We start from the raw sequence: 18,016 nt of genomic DNA, 5'->3' as shown, positions 1-18,016 counted from the left end.
CCTACCATTGCTGAAATCAATATGAAATAGAACATAAATGATGCTTAATCATCCCTGTATATACTGAAGAGTTGACTGATTCCTGTGCATGATGAAATGCTTTGAGTCAGAGGTCTGCTGACACCTTGTGACCAGATTTAGTAGGACAGAAGATTGAGTGAAAAGAGGTGAATCTTATTCGTCTGACTCTACCTGCTTGACCTGCTCGGATGCTTTGTTGGTCATACAAAAGTTAAGATGAGTTTACTTTTCTCCAACTCTCCTGGCTTCCTCTCATTACTCCTCTTAAATACAACAAGATTTGATGGATGGAACTGAATTGATGTGTTTTCCTTTTATCTTGTGCATTTCTATATTATATAGCAAGCTACCAGGGCTCTCTCTCCTCCAGATCAATCATTTTAAAATGATGTAAAGGATAGTCAGGACAGACACACAGGAAAAGTAGGCGAGCGAGAGGACGACATGCAGCACAGCACTGCGGGTCGGATCTGTAAGGTCTCAGCTTTGGTACATTAACATTCAATGATTGTTGAAGATTAAACTAGCGGTTGGCAAACCTTTTTGGATTGTGACCCCTTACAATAAAAGGGCTCTGGGTGGAACGCCGTGTCACATTTCAGATGTGTGCGAGTTAGCAGTACCATCAAAGACTAAACTTCTCAAATGATCTCATGTTAGCAATAGTTTGTCACCAGAATCAACAGACTAGTAGAGGACAGATCCACCTTTTACCCAACCAAGCACGGTGTGTTTCTGTATGTGCATGTGAAAATGCACACACTGTAAAAGCAGATTTTTTTTTTAAGTTTAAGTTTAAACCAAACCTACACCCTTGATCTCAAGACCCCAGAACCACTGGACTAAACCACCAAACTGACTCCACATGGACCAGCCTCAACACTAAAGTACTACTTCTGCATTCATGCATCAGTATGAACAATGAGTCATATGTACCTGGTGTACAATAATGAATGCAGAACTTCAGAGTACTTCTTCCACCACGAATATTGTGGATGTTTATAGCAGCGGGTATTTACATTCATGATTTTATATCTCTTGTTTTTAGAATCAGAGGTTTCTAAAAATCTGTGGAAAGTGAACTTAACAAATCAGAAAGTTAACTATCTTCAAGTTCTAAATGGAATTGGTGAGGCCTCTCAGTCACAGCTTTGCTTCATCAGACTACTCTGATGTGATCAGCTCCTCTTCACTCTTGTACAAGGATGTTACAGCATCTTTTAGAGGAAGTGGGAAATACACAAAAAGTATTCATCAAAAAAGACGAGTTGTTGCCGTGTTGTCCCAAACCTTTTATTGCAGCAAAAGATCATTTACAGAAAACTGTGACACTTCAAATATCCACAATCCATCATTACTTCACAATAATTTAAGCGTCATCAGTATTAGACCTGCAGACAGCTGAGGCAGCTGTTAACCAACAACTGTATTTCCTCATAATACTGTGGAGCTCGTCTACTGTTTCCAGCCGTCAACAACTGACCCCCTCTTTGTCTGGGAGCACCGCTGTCCATGTCATCGCAGCACGTACATGACTTCTCATCAAAGATCAGTAATGAAAGAGATCCTAATCTGTTTCACCGGGTTGCTGCAGTGTGTGGTTGCTCTGCGGCTGCTCTGCGGCTTTATTTCATTGCTCTTCCTTTTGTATTGTTAGAGAATAAACCGTTGTCCCAAAGTAGCACAGCCCCTTAAACCTGCCTGTCAAACATCTTATGGCTTTGTGAAAAGCTTTCAACGTATTTTCAAAAAATTCTTTTTTTTTTTTTTAAACGTTAACTTTTAAAAATCTAGAAGCTCTCTCTTGGTAAAGACTGTAATCTTCAATGTTAAAAAGGTTTTACAGTTCACATTGACTTACAAAGTGTCAGGAAGTAGAAAAGACCAGCTAGTGGACGAGACATCCTACAAAAACTTCTACTGCACACCATGAAAACAATCTGGTAGTTACAAAATGTCAGGACTAGAAACACAAAGTGGGTCTGTGACACCAAATAAAAGAATAAAAAAAGAGGTATGTTTTACGTGGTCTCTGTTCTTCCACTAGTAGTGTTGTGATTTATCCTAAAACATCAGATCGACATATTGTTTGTCCGCATCCCAACAGGAATGTGTTCTCCACAGAGCTGCACCCATTTACCCAAAGCTAAAATATCTTCTGATGCAACAGGGACACCAGAGGATGTTTACCTGCAGATCTGGCCATCGCCTTCAAAATAAGATGCATAACGCTCTCATAATTCCACAATTTTAGTTCTGCGATGGAATGATGTTTTGCTCTCTGATAACAGGGCCCTCAGGGGCCTGGGGCCCTGCTACCGAGGATCAGTGACTGAAACACACACCAAGACAAATTCTGATTCTGTCACAAAGGAAAAGGGAAGAGTGACTAAAGAAATGTGTCGCCAACTTTCCCTTTTAGTAAATAAAAAACATGTCACTGATGATAAAAACAAAGATGTCGGATCATTTAACTGGAGGCCGACTTCCACAGGAATATGACGCCTGATGCATTTCTCCCTTTGTGATTCAGAGAAAAGAAAGTGGAGTCTTGATCACATGGGGTTAAAATGCTTCAGTGCTACTATCCTGTCTGCATCAGCCTGCTAGACCAGATCCATGTATAGCTGGTGTGTTTAAAAAAACAGTCTTTACACCACAGTGCGACAGCTTTGCACCATCCATTATGTCCTAATTTACATCACAGTTTAAACTCAAGAAACAGAAGTTTAAAGTTACAACTTCATTTTAAAATGATTTGATAGGATAGTTTGATGGTCTTTGTAACCGTATCCGGAAAGAATTAAGAGCAAGGAATCGACGGAACACAAACACACAGAGGTAAAGGTAGCGAGAGAACAAACGAGGAGAAAATAGTTCAACAGTCTCAAAAGTACATCATGACTCTAGGGCTCACTGAGAGGGTCGACTAGTAGAAGAGATGTGTCAACACACAAGAACATGCTCATCACGGGAAACAAAAGGAATTCATCTGCACACATGCTCTCTCACTCACTCACACACACACACACACACACACACACACACACACACAAGCTCTCTCTGAATTCACATGCTAGCATAAGGCTCATACTCAGTGGTAAATAAACTGGCTGGGTGAGGGAAGTGGGTGAGAGAGATCACGACAGCTTTGCATAGAATCTACAACGCTGTGACCAGAACTACACAGCTGAATGGAGATGTTCTTCGTAATTCTGAACTTGCCCTGCAATAGAGTGGAGGACATTACATCTTTAGTTTGATTACTAAATTTGAAATATTTTATTATTACCTCCATCAAGCAGATTTCTTATCAGCAGGAGGGAAAGGTCCAGAGGGGAGAAACTCTGCAGTGTTGGGTTCGCTAAGTTTAGTATCTGTGAATCTTCTGACCCAACAAAGTCACCTCACTGTATAGACCCCAATCTCCTGGCTCAGCCGTGCACGTTGGCCTCAAGTTTGGTTAGCAACAGAATTGAGCTCCAGGAAGCCAAACTAAGAGACTTCAAAATAAAGTTCCAGACTGGTTTAAAGTTACAGCTCTTGCAGATAAGACTCCGGTAAACTAGCTGCAAGTAGAGCACATAGCGTTCACATGGCCTGACCATCTGGCCTCAGTCACACAGAACTACATCACCCTGAACACAAATGGAAATGGGTGCTCTACTTAAAGAAACAAAGAACGGGATTCAGGGGAAAACAAGAAGGGGAAAAACAGGAGTACCGTAAAAGTCAATAATTCATCCATTATCTCACATTTACACCAAAAGGGACATTTGAAGGAAGGTGTGAAAACAGGGGGGGGGGGGGGGGGGGGCACACGGGGGGAAGAGAGTGTTGTCATAACAACTCAATTTCTTTTCTGTGGAGGAGGAGAGGCGCATCATCGCTCTGAGCACGCTCAGATGGTGCTGATGCAAGGTCATTGGGTCCCTGCTCCGTCACCACGACGACCGCGGCAGCCTTTACGTTTCTGTGGAAAGCACAAACAGGAAGTTGACTTCTTGCTCTTGTATTGGAAGGAGCATCATATTGGAGGATGAGATGCTCCTATAAAGAATTGAATCAATATAAATTACAATCTTTTATTTTCTTATCATTAGAAGTTTGTGTTTTTATGAAGAAAAACAACTATAAATTACTATAAGGAAGTGAAATGATAGCATTTGGATATTTTGATGGTTTAAACCCACCTTCAGAGCGGAGAAACAGGAGGAAGACATTAGGTCATACACAGCAGAAGTCATCATTGTGAGCATAAAGCAGAATGAACACAATGTTTACCTGTGGGCTCGTCCTGAATCTGTTCTTCTGTCTCCACAAACTCTGCTGCTGCAAAGAGAAACACACACGTTCAAATATTGGCATGATATCATCTCACAAAGCTTTTGTCCCCATTAAATGTACAATGCATCTCTCTCCTGGTGCAGGACTTTGTGTGTGTGCCCACCTTCTTCTGCTGCCTCCTCTACTTCGTGTTCTACTTCATCTTCCGTCTCTGTGAATGTGGAACAAGAAACATTTAGAACCATGAACTCGAAAAACAGAATTAGCACCAACAAAAGAAAGCCAGGTGGACGATGTTACTGGCCCAGTAGCACGCAATATATTCGATGTTTTCATAGACCCTGATGAACCGGGCCACAGGAACTTGAATCTGTCCCGATGGTTCAGTTGTCAGTGTTGAGTTGGTTGATAGAGCTTCTTTGTCCACTGTTGGACGAGCTCTGAATCATGCAGGAACCTCAGTGCCGTGGTGACCACTGAACAGTTCCACTAGACGGCTACAGTCAGGCTTTGATAGTGGACTGAAGAAAAGTCATAGAACGATCGACAACATCTTCAACTGAAGCCCCGTCATTGACATGCTATATAGAACGTATTAATCCAGACAAAAAACTAAATTTGACGTCATATGTGCCAGATTATTTTAGGCTCTGAGCAGGCAACAAGTGTAGACTCCAGGAAGTAACATGTCACTGGCAAGATAAAGTGTAGCACACAACCGCCTGTAAAACAGCAAAACGCTGTTAAAAAATGGAATATAATGTGTTTAATAGTCTGTTGATTTGTTACAGCTAGGGATAGCCGTTTCTAACGGTTTCTACTGCTAAGCTAACCAACTCTTGGCTGAAGCTTCATATTTAAAATAGTACTCCATCAATTTAATTTAAAAAGAGAGACAGAGAGATAGAAACGACACAGCAGAGTCAGAGATACGGGGTTTTTAATTCCACACGATGTACTTCCTTGTCAAGATCCGGTTGTGTTATGCTAGTAGCTGTTAATGTGGCCTCAAGCAACTAGCGGAGATGAGGAGTGGGCTACAGAGGTCTGGTGAACTCAACTCGGTCTCCACAACCCCCGACTTTCCAATTTCAAACTTGTAACTTGAGTTACACAGCTCCCTCTGGAGAATGCTTTAAACAACCTGTTTCACTGATGCCCAGGACCTTTAAATAGACATGTGTAAAGTTTGTGGAGTTCGCCTGTAATGTGGACAGTGGTATCAAACTAACGCTGAATAAGCACACATCCCAAAATGTTGGGACTATTTATTTAAGCCAAATGTTGGCATCAGTACTTCCTTGCTTTCCTCCTTACCTGCTACTGTTTGCTCCTCCACTACTACGTCTTCAGGAGCAGCCTCTGTGTCTGCGGCCTCCTCCACAGCAGGATCCTCTACAGCTTCTTCTGTTGGAGCTGCCTCCTCTTCCACAGCTGCCTCCTCCTCTTCGGCTACATCCTCAACAGCTTCTTCTGTTGGAGCCGCCTCCTCCTCAGCAGGCTCCTCATCTTCCACTATCTCCTCGACATCCTCCTCAACAGCTTCATCCTCTTCAGTGGGCTCCTCAAAAGATTCTTCTGCCGGAGCGCTCTCTTCCTCTACAGTCTCAACATCTGACGCCACCTCTTCAGCAGCAGCCTCCTCCTCGGCCTCCTCTGCCGTAGCGGGTTCTTCCATAGACTCATCTGCAGCCGCCTCTTCCTCCTCTTCCTCGGCCTCCTCGAATGCAGCCTCCACCTCTACTGCAAGTTCCTCCACAGCCTCGTAAGCCACCTCTTCCTCCACAGCATCCTCAGCAGCCTCTTCCTCAGCAGCCTCCTCCTCCTCCACAGCTTCCTCCTCCACAGCAGCCTCTTCCTCCACAGCCTCCTCCTCCACAGCAGCCTCTTCCTCCACAGACTCCTCAGCAGCCTCTTCCTCCACAGACTCCTCAGCAGCCTCTTCCTCCACAGACTCCTCAGCAGCCTCTTCCTCCACAGACTCCTCAGCAGCCTCCTCCTCCTCCTCCTCAGCAGCCTGCTCTGTTTCCTCTTCAGGTGCTGCCTCCTCTTCAGTCTGGTCAGCCATCATTTCTTCAACCTCCTCAACTGGAACAGCCTGAAAAAGGTTAGAAAAAGAAATGGCGTTACACATTTTTGATTAGCTTTAAAATGTGTGGATATATTTGACAAAATCAGAGGAAACTGTTTTCTTGCTTTCATGTGGTTGAAAAGTTGCCAACAACAGCACCTTTTGGTGCTGAATGATATTTGAACACGATCATTCTTAAAGAAGTGAAGGTCCAGCTGGTGGTGATCATAGCTAGAACCTGTGCCACAGTGGAATGTGGCTTCACCAGAGGACCAGCAGTGGTTCCCATTAGTTACCTACACTGTGGTGACTTTTTTGCTGTGTCATCACCATTCATATTTATACAACCAATGATGAAATTGTTTTGCTACAAGTACCCCAAATTGTAATTAAGTACAGTACTTGAGTAAATCTACTTAGTGACATTCCACTGCTGCTAAAACAAGAGCACAACGTTCTTCATTGATCTAGCCTGCTCTCAGAGGGCACCACATTGATGCATTCAACTTTAAAATGTACACAAAGTTCTTCCAAACCAGTTGTTTGGAGTTGTAAAGATTCACTACTCTGGGCATCTATACTTTGAGTGAACAGGTCTGGTTCAGGAACCTTCTTTGCTACGAGCTACTTCTCCGATTGTCCGACAAACTGGGGCACAGCTAGGTTACAACTGACATAGTGCACACACAGAGACTAGAGCAAAAACACAGCGGCTCGTTAAAAGAGGATGATGTCTGTAGTTTGTTGAATAGTGGAATGTGGGAGTAACATGGATTGACATTGCATTATACCTCTAAGCACTAAAATCAACAGAAATACTAGACCTGCTGGCAGGTTACCGGGGTCCTGTGTGTTAGTTATCTAGCAATAGCCCACCCTGGTAGTTACTGTAGAAATGTACTGTTCTTTAAGTTGTTTTTTGTTGTAGCTTTAAACTAAGTAGGGGCCTCAAGGTGCTATTCATTACTTGAATAGAAATGTTTAAAAAAACATCACTAACACCGCCGCGCTTACTATCAGTATATTTGTATCATTTTATATCATTTTTTAACTATAAGTATCATAGAAATCCTCTGAAACAGGTGCTACACTCGTTACCTGCAGGAGGCGTACGTTTTACATTTTAACAGCTATTATTTTGGATTGTATGAAGCAGTACTGACACCTGCAGGTCTTCATTCCTACTGGGACTATAGACTAGGAAATAAAGATCTTTGTGTAGCATTTGTTGTGCTTAAGTGCACACGCTTTTAAATCTGAGGTAAATATGACATACCTCCTGCACCTCCTGCTCTTCCTCAGCAGGAGGCTCCTCCTCCAGCACCTCTGGCTCCTCCTCAATCACCTGAAAAGGAATACACCACCCACATGTCATCAAAAGGTTCACACTTTGTGCAAGTAGTTTAAGTATCAGGTTACTATACTCCGATTCTTTTAAGGACTCAGTGTTTCACTAATTCATTTAAAATGAACCTTCTTGTGTATATTTGATTTTACAACTTTAAGCAGAGAAGTTTTGGAAAAGGATCAAGATTGGCTGTCTCTAATCGGACCCAGTTTCACTAAAGTTTTATAATAATCAACCTGGTCTGTACCAACCTCAGGAGTCTCCACAGGCTCTGGCTCTTCCTCAGGTTCTTCCTCAGGTTCAGGCTCAGGCTCTACAGGGAGAGGCAGATTGTTATAAGATTCTCTCTCTCTCACCTACTCTAAATCACCTACTGCTACCTACCACACCTGGACTTACATCGGTGGAGTACTTCTAGTGCTCTCAAATATGACACAAAAACTAGACAGCATTCTGTATGTACAACAACACTCTCCAAATAACAACTGTGTTGGGAAGCAAATTATTCAATGAAAGATTAAGAAAGTGGGTCTAAAAGTGCATGGAGACCCTCCTAGCTATACTGTAGTGTAACTAGACATTTAAATGTGACACACGGAATTTCTCTGCATTTATTAACTGTCTGCCTGCATTGATGAGGGCCATTATCTCTCACACACACACACACACACACACAAACACACACCTGGTGGTGGTGCAGAAGAGTCCTCTGCTACAGCAGCTTCAATCACATCTTCCAGAGGCTCAGGCTCAACAACAGCTGAGAAAGGAGAGGTGATACAGGTTTCAATTTTGCATTCCATTGAAATTGAAAAAGCAAGAGGATTATTCAACCAAGCAGTTCAACTTTGAGGACTCATCAGTATGTTACATGGTCCACTGCCAAACATATGACCAACTCAGAAGTATTTCAATAAAATATGATTATCCTACATTCACTCATTGCAGCTACATCAACACAGAAGCAGAATAATCTGTGACACGGTTGCTTTTCTTCAGAGTTTGTTTCATTTTGGTTCCGATTTCATCATTAAAGACTAATTTATTGTCAACTTCTTTCCTTAGCCTTAGCCAAAATCACTTTGGATTTGTCAAACACAATTGCTGCATTCCATCAACACCTTGATGTTATGTGTTAATGTTTAGTGACAAATGTTCCTTTTTCTCCAATGACTCTTTGAAATGTCATGGCGAACGGCATACATGAGGGAAGACGTCTGGCAGTTGTGCCTCTTCAGCACAACTGCCAAGGAGAGTCCAGGTTCATTTTGGCCAAAGTAACTTCAACAAAGCAGGAAGCTGCCAAGAACACTAAATAAAAAGTGCCCCTAAAAAAATTTAAAAAAGTTATAATCACTCAAAATATAACTAATCTTTACAATCAAACTCATTTATCATTAAATATTTGCAGTGGCCAGTATTAATTGCTACTTAGGCACAGGTAAATGTCACCAGCTAAGTAGAACTATAAAGACGTTAACTACAGTATAGTTTTTACTGTTTGTACAATTACACATTTAATCAAGTCCTTCATGACGATTTCAAAATAAAACCATATTTGTCACCGAAATACATATTGTGACACTGTCATACTGTTACCACTAACATATACTGTGTTACCTACAGTTACCGCTAACATATACTGTGTGCTACCTACCATTACCGCTAACATATACTGTATGTTATCTACCGTTACCGCTAACATATACTGTATGTTACCTACCGTTACCGCTAACATATACTGTGTTATCTACCGTTACCGCTAACATATACTGTATGCTATCTACCGATAACATATACTGTGTGTTATCTACGGTTACGATAATGTATACTGTGATGCTGCCATACCGTTACCGCAAACAAATACTGTATGTTATCTACCGTTAACATATACTGTGTGTTATCTACGGTTACGATAACATATACTGTGATGCTGCCATACCGTTACCGCTAACAAATACTGTTATCTACCGTTAACATATACTGTGTGTTATCTACGGTTACGATAACGTATACTGTGACGCTGCCATACCGTTACCGCTAACATATACGGTGTGTTATCTACGGTTACAATAACATATACTGTGTGTTATCTACTGTTACCACTAACAAATACTGTAACGCTGCCATACTGTGGAAATCTGTCACCATAGAACACCTATGTTCCTTCTCCTCCCATGATCTATCAACAGGTTCCTGTGAAGACACAGCAGTGAACATGTGCATGTGTGTACCTTCTGGTGTCAGTTGAACTTCTGGAATCTCCACTGGAGCAGCAGCTTCTTCACGACGGGAAGTGACAACCACAGCCTTCTCTTTCAGTCCTACATGAGATGAATGCACATGTTGCTGGCAGGAAACATGTGTACATTACAGACATAGGAGACGTACAGTACATGTGATCACATCGCATGACCACCTGATTAAGGCATGGGGTTTCTTTTGCAGACTGACTGACTTTAATCAGATATCTCAAACACAAGATCGTCCAAATGATGCGTCTTAAAGTATCAAAAACTTGTGTTACATTTCAACAGATATTCCTGACTAATTTTGTTTTCAAATGAATGGTAATTAATGTGTGCAGAAAAAACGTGTGTTACCCAAGACAAGTAACCCTTTAAAAGTGTACTTTGAGTCTTCTGGACTGAGGCAGACAAAGGCTTATAGTCATAAAAGAGGCACTTATTTTACTTACTTTATTGACAAAAGAAAATTCATAAAAACTCACACTCTCATAATTAGTGAATTACATTTATTTTCAATGTAGTCAAATTTAAACATGATCATGAGCATCACACTTGATAAACACCGAGTATCGATCAGTGCTCTTTTTGATCCCTTCAAATAACTTTCTCCATTACTCCCATCCTTCCCAATATCCCAGTATTTCCTCACCATGGAGGATACACCAACATCTCCAACAGTGATTTTAACTGGTCAGTTCAGAACCCAGAAGTGTAGCAAATTACCAACTCAGTATTTTGTTCTGTCTCTCTCAACATAGACCTAGAAGTCTATGAATAAAGCAAAAAGTATTAACACATAATGAAACAAATTAACAAACATAGGAAGTATTTCTAGCTAAACTTTTTTTTTTTTCTTTAACCATTTCAGAAAATCAACTGTTCTACTGGGTTGATGCTTTTAGGCCCACTAACAAATCCTGTTACAATAACTTCTTATTCTCTTGGGTTAAAAGCCGTAACTGCACAGTATTTTTGTTTCATGACATGAATAGCTGACATGTACACCATGACCCTCTCCATCTACACACAGGCCACATGGGGCTGGGTCTCATTTGAAATATTTGAAATCATAGTGCTGATAGATACCAGAATATTGGTGCACATAGTAAAATCTTTGCATAACTGAGAAAAAAAAAAATGCTTTTCTACAAATTCCTTCTCACCTTCATTTGACAAAAGAAGCCAAATTTCTATTCTGATGAATAATTTCCAAACACAAGCTAAACCGTTTTAAATTGGCTACATTTTGATCTAAATCCAGAATTGAAAAATAATAAGTATCAAGACTATGAAGCTGAAATTTGATCGCAGCTTTTAGCACAACACTTTTTGATACTTGGTGCAGCAGACCCATTTTGGTCTGTACCAAATATCACGTTTGATATTCCGCCTTACCGTTGCAATGCCCTCCTATGGGAACAAAACCTTCACACCTCGCTTAATTTTCTGCCTTTTCGGTCAGATTTCTCAGCTTTGCTTCCCTTCCTTTTTTCTGTCACTCTCCCCTTGATTTCCTCCTGTGCCTTTTTTCCCTCTCCCTCCACCTTTTTCTCAGACTTCTCCTCATTCTCCACTCCTTTTCTTGATTTCTTCTCCCCTTCCTTCTCCTTGCTCTCCTCTTCCTCTTTCACATCCAGTTGTTTTGCTTTTTCCGTCCTCCGTTTCTCCAGAGCCTTCTCAATCTCTTCTTTTTCCATCTTCGCCTCTTCCTCTTGCAGCCTGGTGGCCACTCTTTCCTTCACTCTGGCTGTTATATCCTTCCTCCCTAGCTCCAGCTCCTTGTCCTCCTCCTCTTTGGCCAGCAGCAGTCTGACCTCAGCCAGTGCCAGTTTGGCGAGCTTCTTGGCCTCCACACGTTCATGGATGACGGCCAGCTGCTGCTTTAGAGCCTCCCGAAGCTTCCAGCCAACCTCCTTGGTTGGAGAGGTTTCTGGGATGGATGAGCAACAACACTGTTGGATGTTTCACCACTTGTAAAATGAACAAAGACGTGCTCAAATTCACTTTGTTATTGGACCTCACCACACATCAGGCATGCATGTATAAGTCTGAATGAATTAGAACCCGTTCCATGCCATACTAGTTTTCTCCTGCAAGTTCTGTGTTGACCTCACTGGTCTGTATACTCAGTTTAAACTGGTGTAAACTGCATTAAACAGGATTTACAACAGTTTCGTCACATCCATGTTTAACCAGAATAGAGTACTAATTCAGCGCATCATTAGGCCAAACATCTTTAAATCACTGCAAATCCAATGACTCATTCATAAAAATAAAACTCATCTTAGATCCAACACTCAGTTGGCTCTAAGATCACAATGAGTTGTGAGTAGTTGAAACTTCATCCATTAGTCTAGCCCACAGTGTAACGCAGCACAGCTTCATGCAGGTGGCTGCATGACGATACCTTTCGGAGGTCCTCTCTTGGCTGCATCTCCAGGTGTTTTATCTGATGTTGCATACAAACAAGACATTATTTACTACACTGGGCTCCTTTAAAGGCTATACCTTAGTCATTACACACCATGAAGTGATCTGTCCATTGACACAACAAAAAAACATTTAAATTGTACTTCATGCACAAGCCATTTACACAGCTCCAAATACTATCAAGTCCCCTAGAAAAGCTGAAGCCAATCTCAGCCTCAAGCTGAAGTAAACCACACTGACTATTTGTAGCAGAAGGGCACTGTTGCTATAAACTTGGCTATACATCATTGAGACAAAACTCAAGATCAGCTGTGCAGAATCTGACCTAAGCCTATTTTATGCTACATTCACACCAAATGAGAAATCTCTGCAATATAGTGCAAAGTTATACGGCAGAGTGTCACTTAATAGCCCATTGACGCCAAGCAACTGCACAGTGGTTAACATCTTTGTTCACTCGTGGCAGGGTTGTACAGCTCTGGATTGCTGGTTATGGGATTTGTCAATGCAGCGTGAAATTGGGTTGCATTTCTCCAAAGGTTCATACGGTTTCAACTTTGCACCCCTGCAGTCCCTATTTGCACTGCAACGCCTGATTTGGTGTGAATACAGCCATAGACCTTTTTCACAGCGGACATTTTGACTCGTCACAGCAAGCAAAGCTCAGGTGAAATACATTTCTGGCTAAATTCCATCAAGTGTCTCAGTAAGCCAGCATGCATAGAATACCAGGTCCCACAACTAGATCTTCACTTTCAATGTTATCAATGACAGCTGTGAAAAGCATTTATAATAGAGCAGACAAGCAAGGCTTTTGTCACCACCGTCACATCATCTTACCGAAGCAGGACACATATCTACTTTGCAAGTTGCAAAATGGAACACTTGTGAATGTAGTGGACAATAAGGTCTCAGTTATATCTCATGATTACTGAAGTTGTACCAAAATACTAATTTGTAAAACGCCTATATGGCGATCACCAACTTAAAGTCACGATTTGCCAACTGTTGAGTTCCTCACCACATCTCGTTGTACAAAAGAAAGCAAACTATGGTTCATGTTGAAAGACAAAGCCAGCAGCCCACTGAGCCCAGAGACTCTGCTCTCATTCCTGCCAGAGACTTATGTCCTCTGGCTCCGGCTTATGTCCTCCCTCTCTCCTCTTGAACCTCGGCACTGGCCGTTCAAGTTGGACTTTGAACAGAGAGAAATAATACACTTCAGCATTATCCCTGACACTAGTTAGCCACAGTAAATGGACTTAATCTAAAATATGTCTTCATTATAAACTAGCACCACATGTAGGAAACGCTGTTGACCGTGTCCGGGAAGCACCCAAAATGAGTTAAAGTAAGAAATATACAGTCACCACAGGGATGAAGGATTAGTTGACATATACCAACCTTCTAACCATATCTAGGTGCCATTTGTGATGGATTGTATGTTATTAGAGAACACAAAATTATATTTGCAATGAGTCAGAGGCCACATTGTTTTCAAAAGGAGTGCATCAGATTTCCTGTTTGCTTATGTCAGTATGCAAATAGTGAGCCACAGAAAAGTCCCATGTCCCAAGTTCAAGAATAAGACAGGTTTGCCAAAATCTGATTGAAGACAGATATGGGATAGAAGTTATGTAAATGCCAGGACATGTGGCAATAAAGACAGTATTTACAGAAGTGAGTGCCTAAGGCCTGAAAGAAGAGGCCTCTCTCTCTCACCAGATAGCTATGGCGTTATGCACGTCCGGTATTTTCCAGTGTTTTTGTGCATCATGTAGATTCAGTCTTCTAAAAAGCCAAAGCGACAGTTACTCCACCCCAGAGCAGGAAAAGCCTGTTTCTGAATCAGGTGTCACCCATGCATTCATAACAGCTATTACGTTCATGGCAAACCCGTTGACACAGAAACACACCCTCTGTCACATGCACTAAACTATACACCTGCAGTTGGTTTCAACAGTCTAAGCTGGGAGCAGCGATAGTAGAAACATGCCTCTTCCCTGGATCACTTCACTCAGCCCTCACATTTCTGTAGCAGTGCACTTATCTCTCATCTTTGACCCAGAACACAAACTAACTGCAATGGCAACAATTTGGACATGAATGGATTCTACCTCTGCTTAGTCAAAAACATGAACCTTGGATTAAAGAAGCTACTGTAGGTGTAAGCTATTTTAGTCTGGTTTACCGTCATAGTAGGAAACACACAGGTGAAATTGATAACATTAGCAATGGCTCAGTTCCATTAAGTGTCCCAGGAAGCTATTCCAGCGAACCTCGCACACGATACCTGGACCTACCTTTAGTGAAATGCAGCTATCACTAATGTTACTAACACACATGCTTGGCCTCCTAAAGCATGTCTGCAATAAAAAAGGTCTATAGTTATATATACTGCTGCTGAGCAATGAAACGAGACAAACAATATGTAGAATACATAAGAACCTGAAGCATAGGACGCATCAACTTGGCTCAATATATACACTGACAAATCAATAAAGTATTCCTACAAACGTTTAGTGCAATTTAAATATGAGTGCAGGACCCTATTTCCACCTGGTATTAACGTGCCATCTGGATACATAACCTGGATATTGACAACCTGTATATAAAACGTGTTGTCTTTATCTGTAGTCTGCCCACATTATGATTGGATCTCAGTTTGCAATCAGGTAGACCGACTTTAAAACATTGTGTGACACGGGAAGAGATATGGTATATTCTCAAGACTAAAGTGTCCAGATTACATCTGGCTGAGATCCCTTCACAATATGTGCAAGACCACCTCCAGATGTGGTCCAACAATTGCAATGCATTCTGGGTGCATTTATACCTGCATTAGTTCATATGTTCTTATCCAGATACAGACCCCAACTAATAGCAGGAAGAAATGTGTTCCAAGACAAAAACAAGAGACTTAAACTTGAGGTTTAAAAGAGAACAAATTCATGCTCCTAATCCCAGAGTCCAGAGCAAATGTTGAGGATCAATTTGTATGGCACGCAGCACAAAATGTCAGAGAAAGGGACAACTGAGCAGCTGTCCCCAGTGCAAATGATCTTTGCATTTCGTGTTAGTGTTGCTGGCTGTTGCCAACTGGCTTGTGCAAAAAAAAGAAAAAAAGAAAGAATGCTGATAGATTCTTAAAAACAAAACGTTTCAGAGAGGACTTCTAAAAGTGTTCCTGAGAATCCTGTCCTTATGCCAGCACAGGGATCAACATCATAGAAAACTCTTTCAAAAGGGATTTCACCTCTCTAGATTCTGCCGATACAAGATTGAAGCTTGTTTGACAAGTTTGACAATATTTGTGGATTCCAGTATATGAAACCCTGGATGGGTGGGACCTACAACACAATGTTAGACTGGACATATCCATATCCAAAAGACACTGGCTTGGTTAAGTTGCCGAAACCTGCCAATGTCAGCAGAAAAATACTGTAGGAAAACAGTTTAGCTTGGGCTGTTGGATGTGGAGGTCTTTCGGTTGAAGATCAGTGCATTAGAGGATAATTGGCTTGCTGCAGGTGGCCTGAGGCTATTGGTTATGGAGGCCGACTATGACGATCTTCTGCCCCCGATTTCCATCATAATTTGCTCCTCTTCTTCTGAACCCTTCTTCATCATCGTCGTCGTCCTCCTCATCATCATCCTCCTCCCGTCCTCCAGTACGGGAGGACGTATCACTCCATCCAGTATCACTGTGCTCCTCTTCCTCAAGGGACTCCAGGGGGTTTATCAGACCGTACAGGAAAGTGAAGAAACCGTTTAACCAATCAGACTCCTCCAATTCTTCTAACCAATCCAGAACCTCGGATTCACCCTGACCATCGCCCGCCCTGGTCAGGCCTACGCAAACAAGAGGGGGGGGGGGGGGGGTGGGTGAAGTTTGGGAGCACAGCATGTGGAAGTGAGATGGAACAGTGTGGCGAAAGGTAGTGGAAAAAACAAATGAAAAAGCAGAAAGAGAGAAAGGTGGAACCACATGGAGAGAAGAGATGTAATGAGAGAGGGTTGAGAGCAGAGGAGGAAAGAAACAAGAGGAGAAGGTAAGAGAAGTTTTAAGCGCATGTTAGGCAGCGAGGGAACTACTCAGGCTTTATCATCAGCAGCTGGAGTCTGGCTGTCTACACATGATCAGCAAAAAAACTAAAACCACTTTGTGCCAGCTTGAGCCGGAGAGCAGTGATCCTGAACCTCATAGCTGTGCTGAATCTTATAAATTCATACAACTCTTTGTACTGACTCTGTGCTAGGGCTGGACAATATCGATATTGTAATATGAGACGACATATTGTAGTGTAGCATTAGTGTTTGTGTGGTTTTAAAGGCTGCATTACAGAAAAGTGATGGCATTTTTACAACCTACTAGACCATAGGTCTTCAACAGGGGGTCCGCAACCCCTAGGGGGGTCCGCGGAGGAACTGCAGGGGGTCCGCAAAATTTTTGGTTGATTAGACAATTAAAAAAAACAAAAAACATCAATTTGAATAGCTTGTATGCATGATTATCATGCAATTGACAGACAATGTTGATATTGGTATCAATTGACAAGGTATGTTTATAAATGGCAGTGGCATGGCCACCCTACTCACTGTACCTTGCACATGTTTAAAATAAAAACATGAATATATGAACCTGTGTATTATTTGAATAGCTTAGTATTGAATGCACAATAAAGAGGTATACACGGTACTAGGCCCATTTAACACACACACACACACACACACACACACACACACACACACACACACACACACACACACACACACACACACACACACACACACACACACACACACACACACACACACACACACACACACACACACACACACACACACACACACACACACACACACACACACACACACATATATACATACATACATACATACATACATACATGCATACATATATACATACATATATACATACATACATATATACATACATATATACATACATACATGCATACATATATACATACATACATGCATACATATATACATACATATATACATACATATATACATACATATATACATACATATATATATATACATATATACATACATATATACATACATATATACATATATACATACATATATATATACATATATATATACATACATACATATATATATACATATATACATACATATATATATACATACATACATACATACATATATACATACATATATACATACATATATACATACATACATACATACATACATACATATATACAGGTGCTGGTCATATAATTAGAATATCATCAAAAAGTTGATTTATTTCACTAATTCCATTCAAAAAGTTAAACTTGTCTATTATATTCATTCATTACACACAGACTGATATATTTCAAATGTTTATTTCTTTTAATTTTGATGATTATAACTGACAACTAAGGAAAATCCCAAATTCAGTATCTCAGAAAATTTGAATATTACTTAAGACCAATACAAAGAAAGGATTTTTAGAAATCTTGGCCAACTGAAAAGTATGAACATGAAAAGTATGAGCATGTACAGCACTCAATACTTAGTTGGGGCTCCTTTTGCCTGAATTACTGCAGCAATGCGGCGTGGCATGGAGTC

At 41.2% G+C, this 18,016-nt stretch overlaps 1 protein-coding gene across 4 annotated transcripts in view; it reads right to left on the bottom strand.

Annotated features, from left to right (window-relative positions):
* Window positions 1-1,298: 1,298 nt before the first annotated feature.
* Window positions 1,299-18,016, bottom strand: part of asph (aspartate beta-hydroxylase) — a 37,600-nt gene continuing 20,882 nt past the window's right edge. For 3 of the 4 annotated variants that reach the window (XM_076079256.1, XM_076079272.1, XM_076079280.1), the window contains 8 exons: window positions 9,962-10,051; window positions 8,413-8,487; window positions 7,979-8,040; window positions 7,656-7,724; window positions 5,626-6,406; window positions 4,472-4,519; window positions 4,306-4,353; window positions 1,299-3,994 (listed from right to left, as the gene is read on the bottom strand). In XM_076079256.1, coding sequence (XP_075935371.1) covers window positions 3,987-3,994; window positions 4,306-4,353; window positions 4,472-4,519; window positions 5,626-6,406; window positions 7,656-7,724; window positions 7,979-8,040; window positions 8,413-8,487; window positions 9,962-10,051 — 1,181 coding nt within the window. In that variant the 3' untranslated portion in view covers window positions 1,299-3,986. The remainder of the gene's footprint in view (window positions 3,995-4,305; window positions 4,354-4,471; window positions 4,520-5,625; window positions 6,407-7,655; window positions 7,725-7,978; window positions 8,041-8,412; window positions 8,488-9,961; window positions 10,052-18,016) is intronic. The other variant, XM_076079265.1, reaches the window with a different exon arrangement.

Source organism: Anarhichas minor, unplaced genomic scaffold, assembly GCF_050575085.1.
Source record: "Anarhichas minor isolate MPS153535 unplaced genomic scaffold, ASM5057508v1 ptg000006l, whole genome shotgun sequence".
Lineage (NCBI taxonomy): Eukaryota > Metazoa > Chordata > Actinopteri > Perciformes > Anarhichadidae > Anarhichas > Anarhichas minor.
Note: the sequence above shows the minus strand (reverse complement) of the source record. Positions and strands in the feature narration are given on the sequence as shown.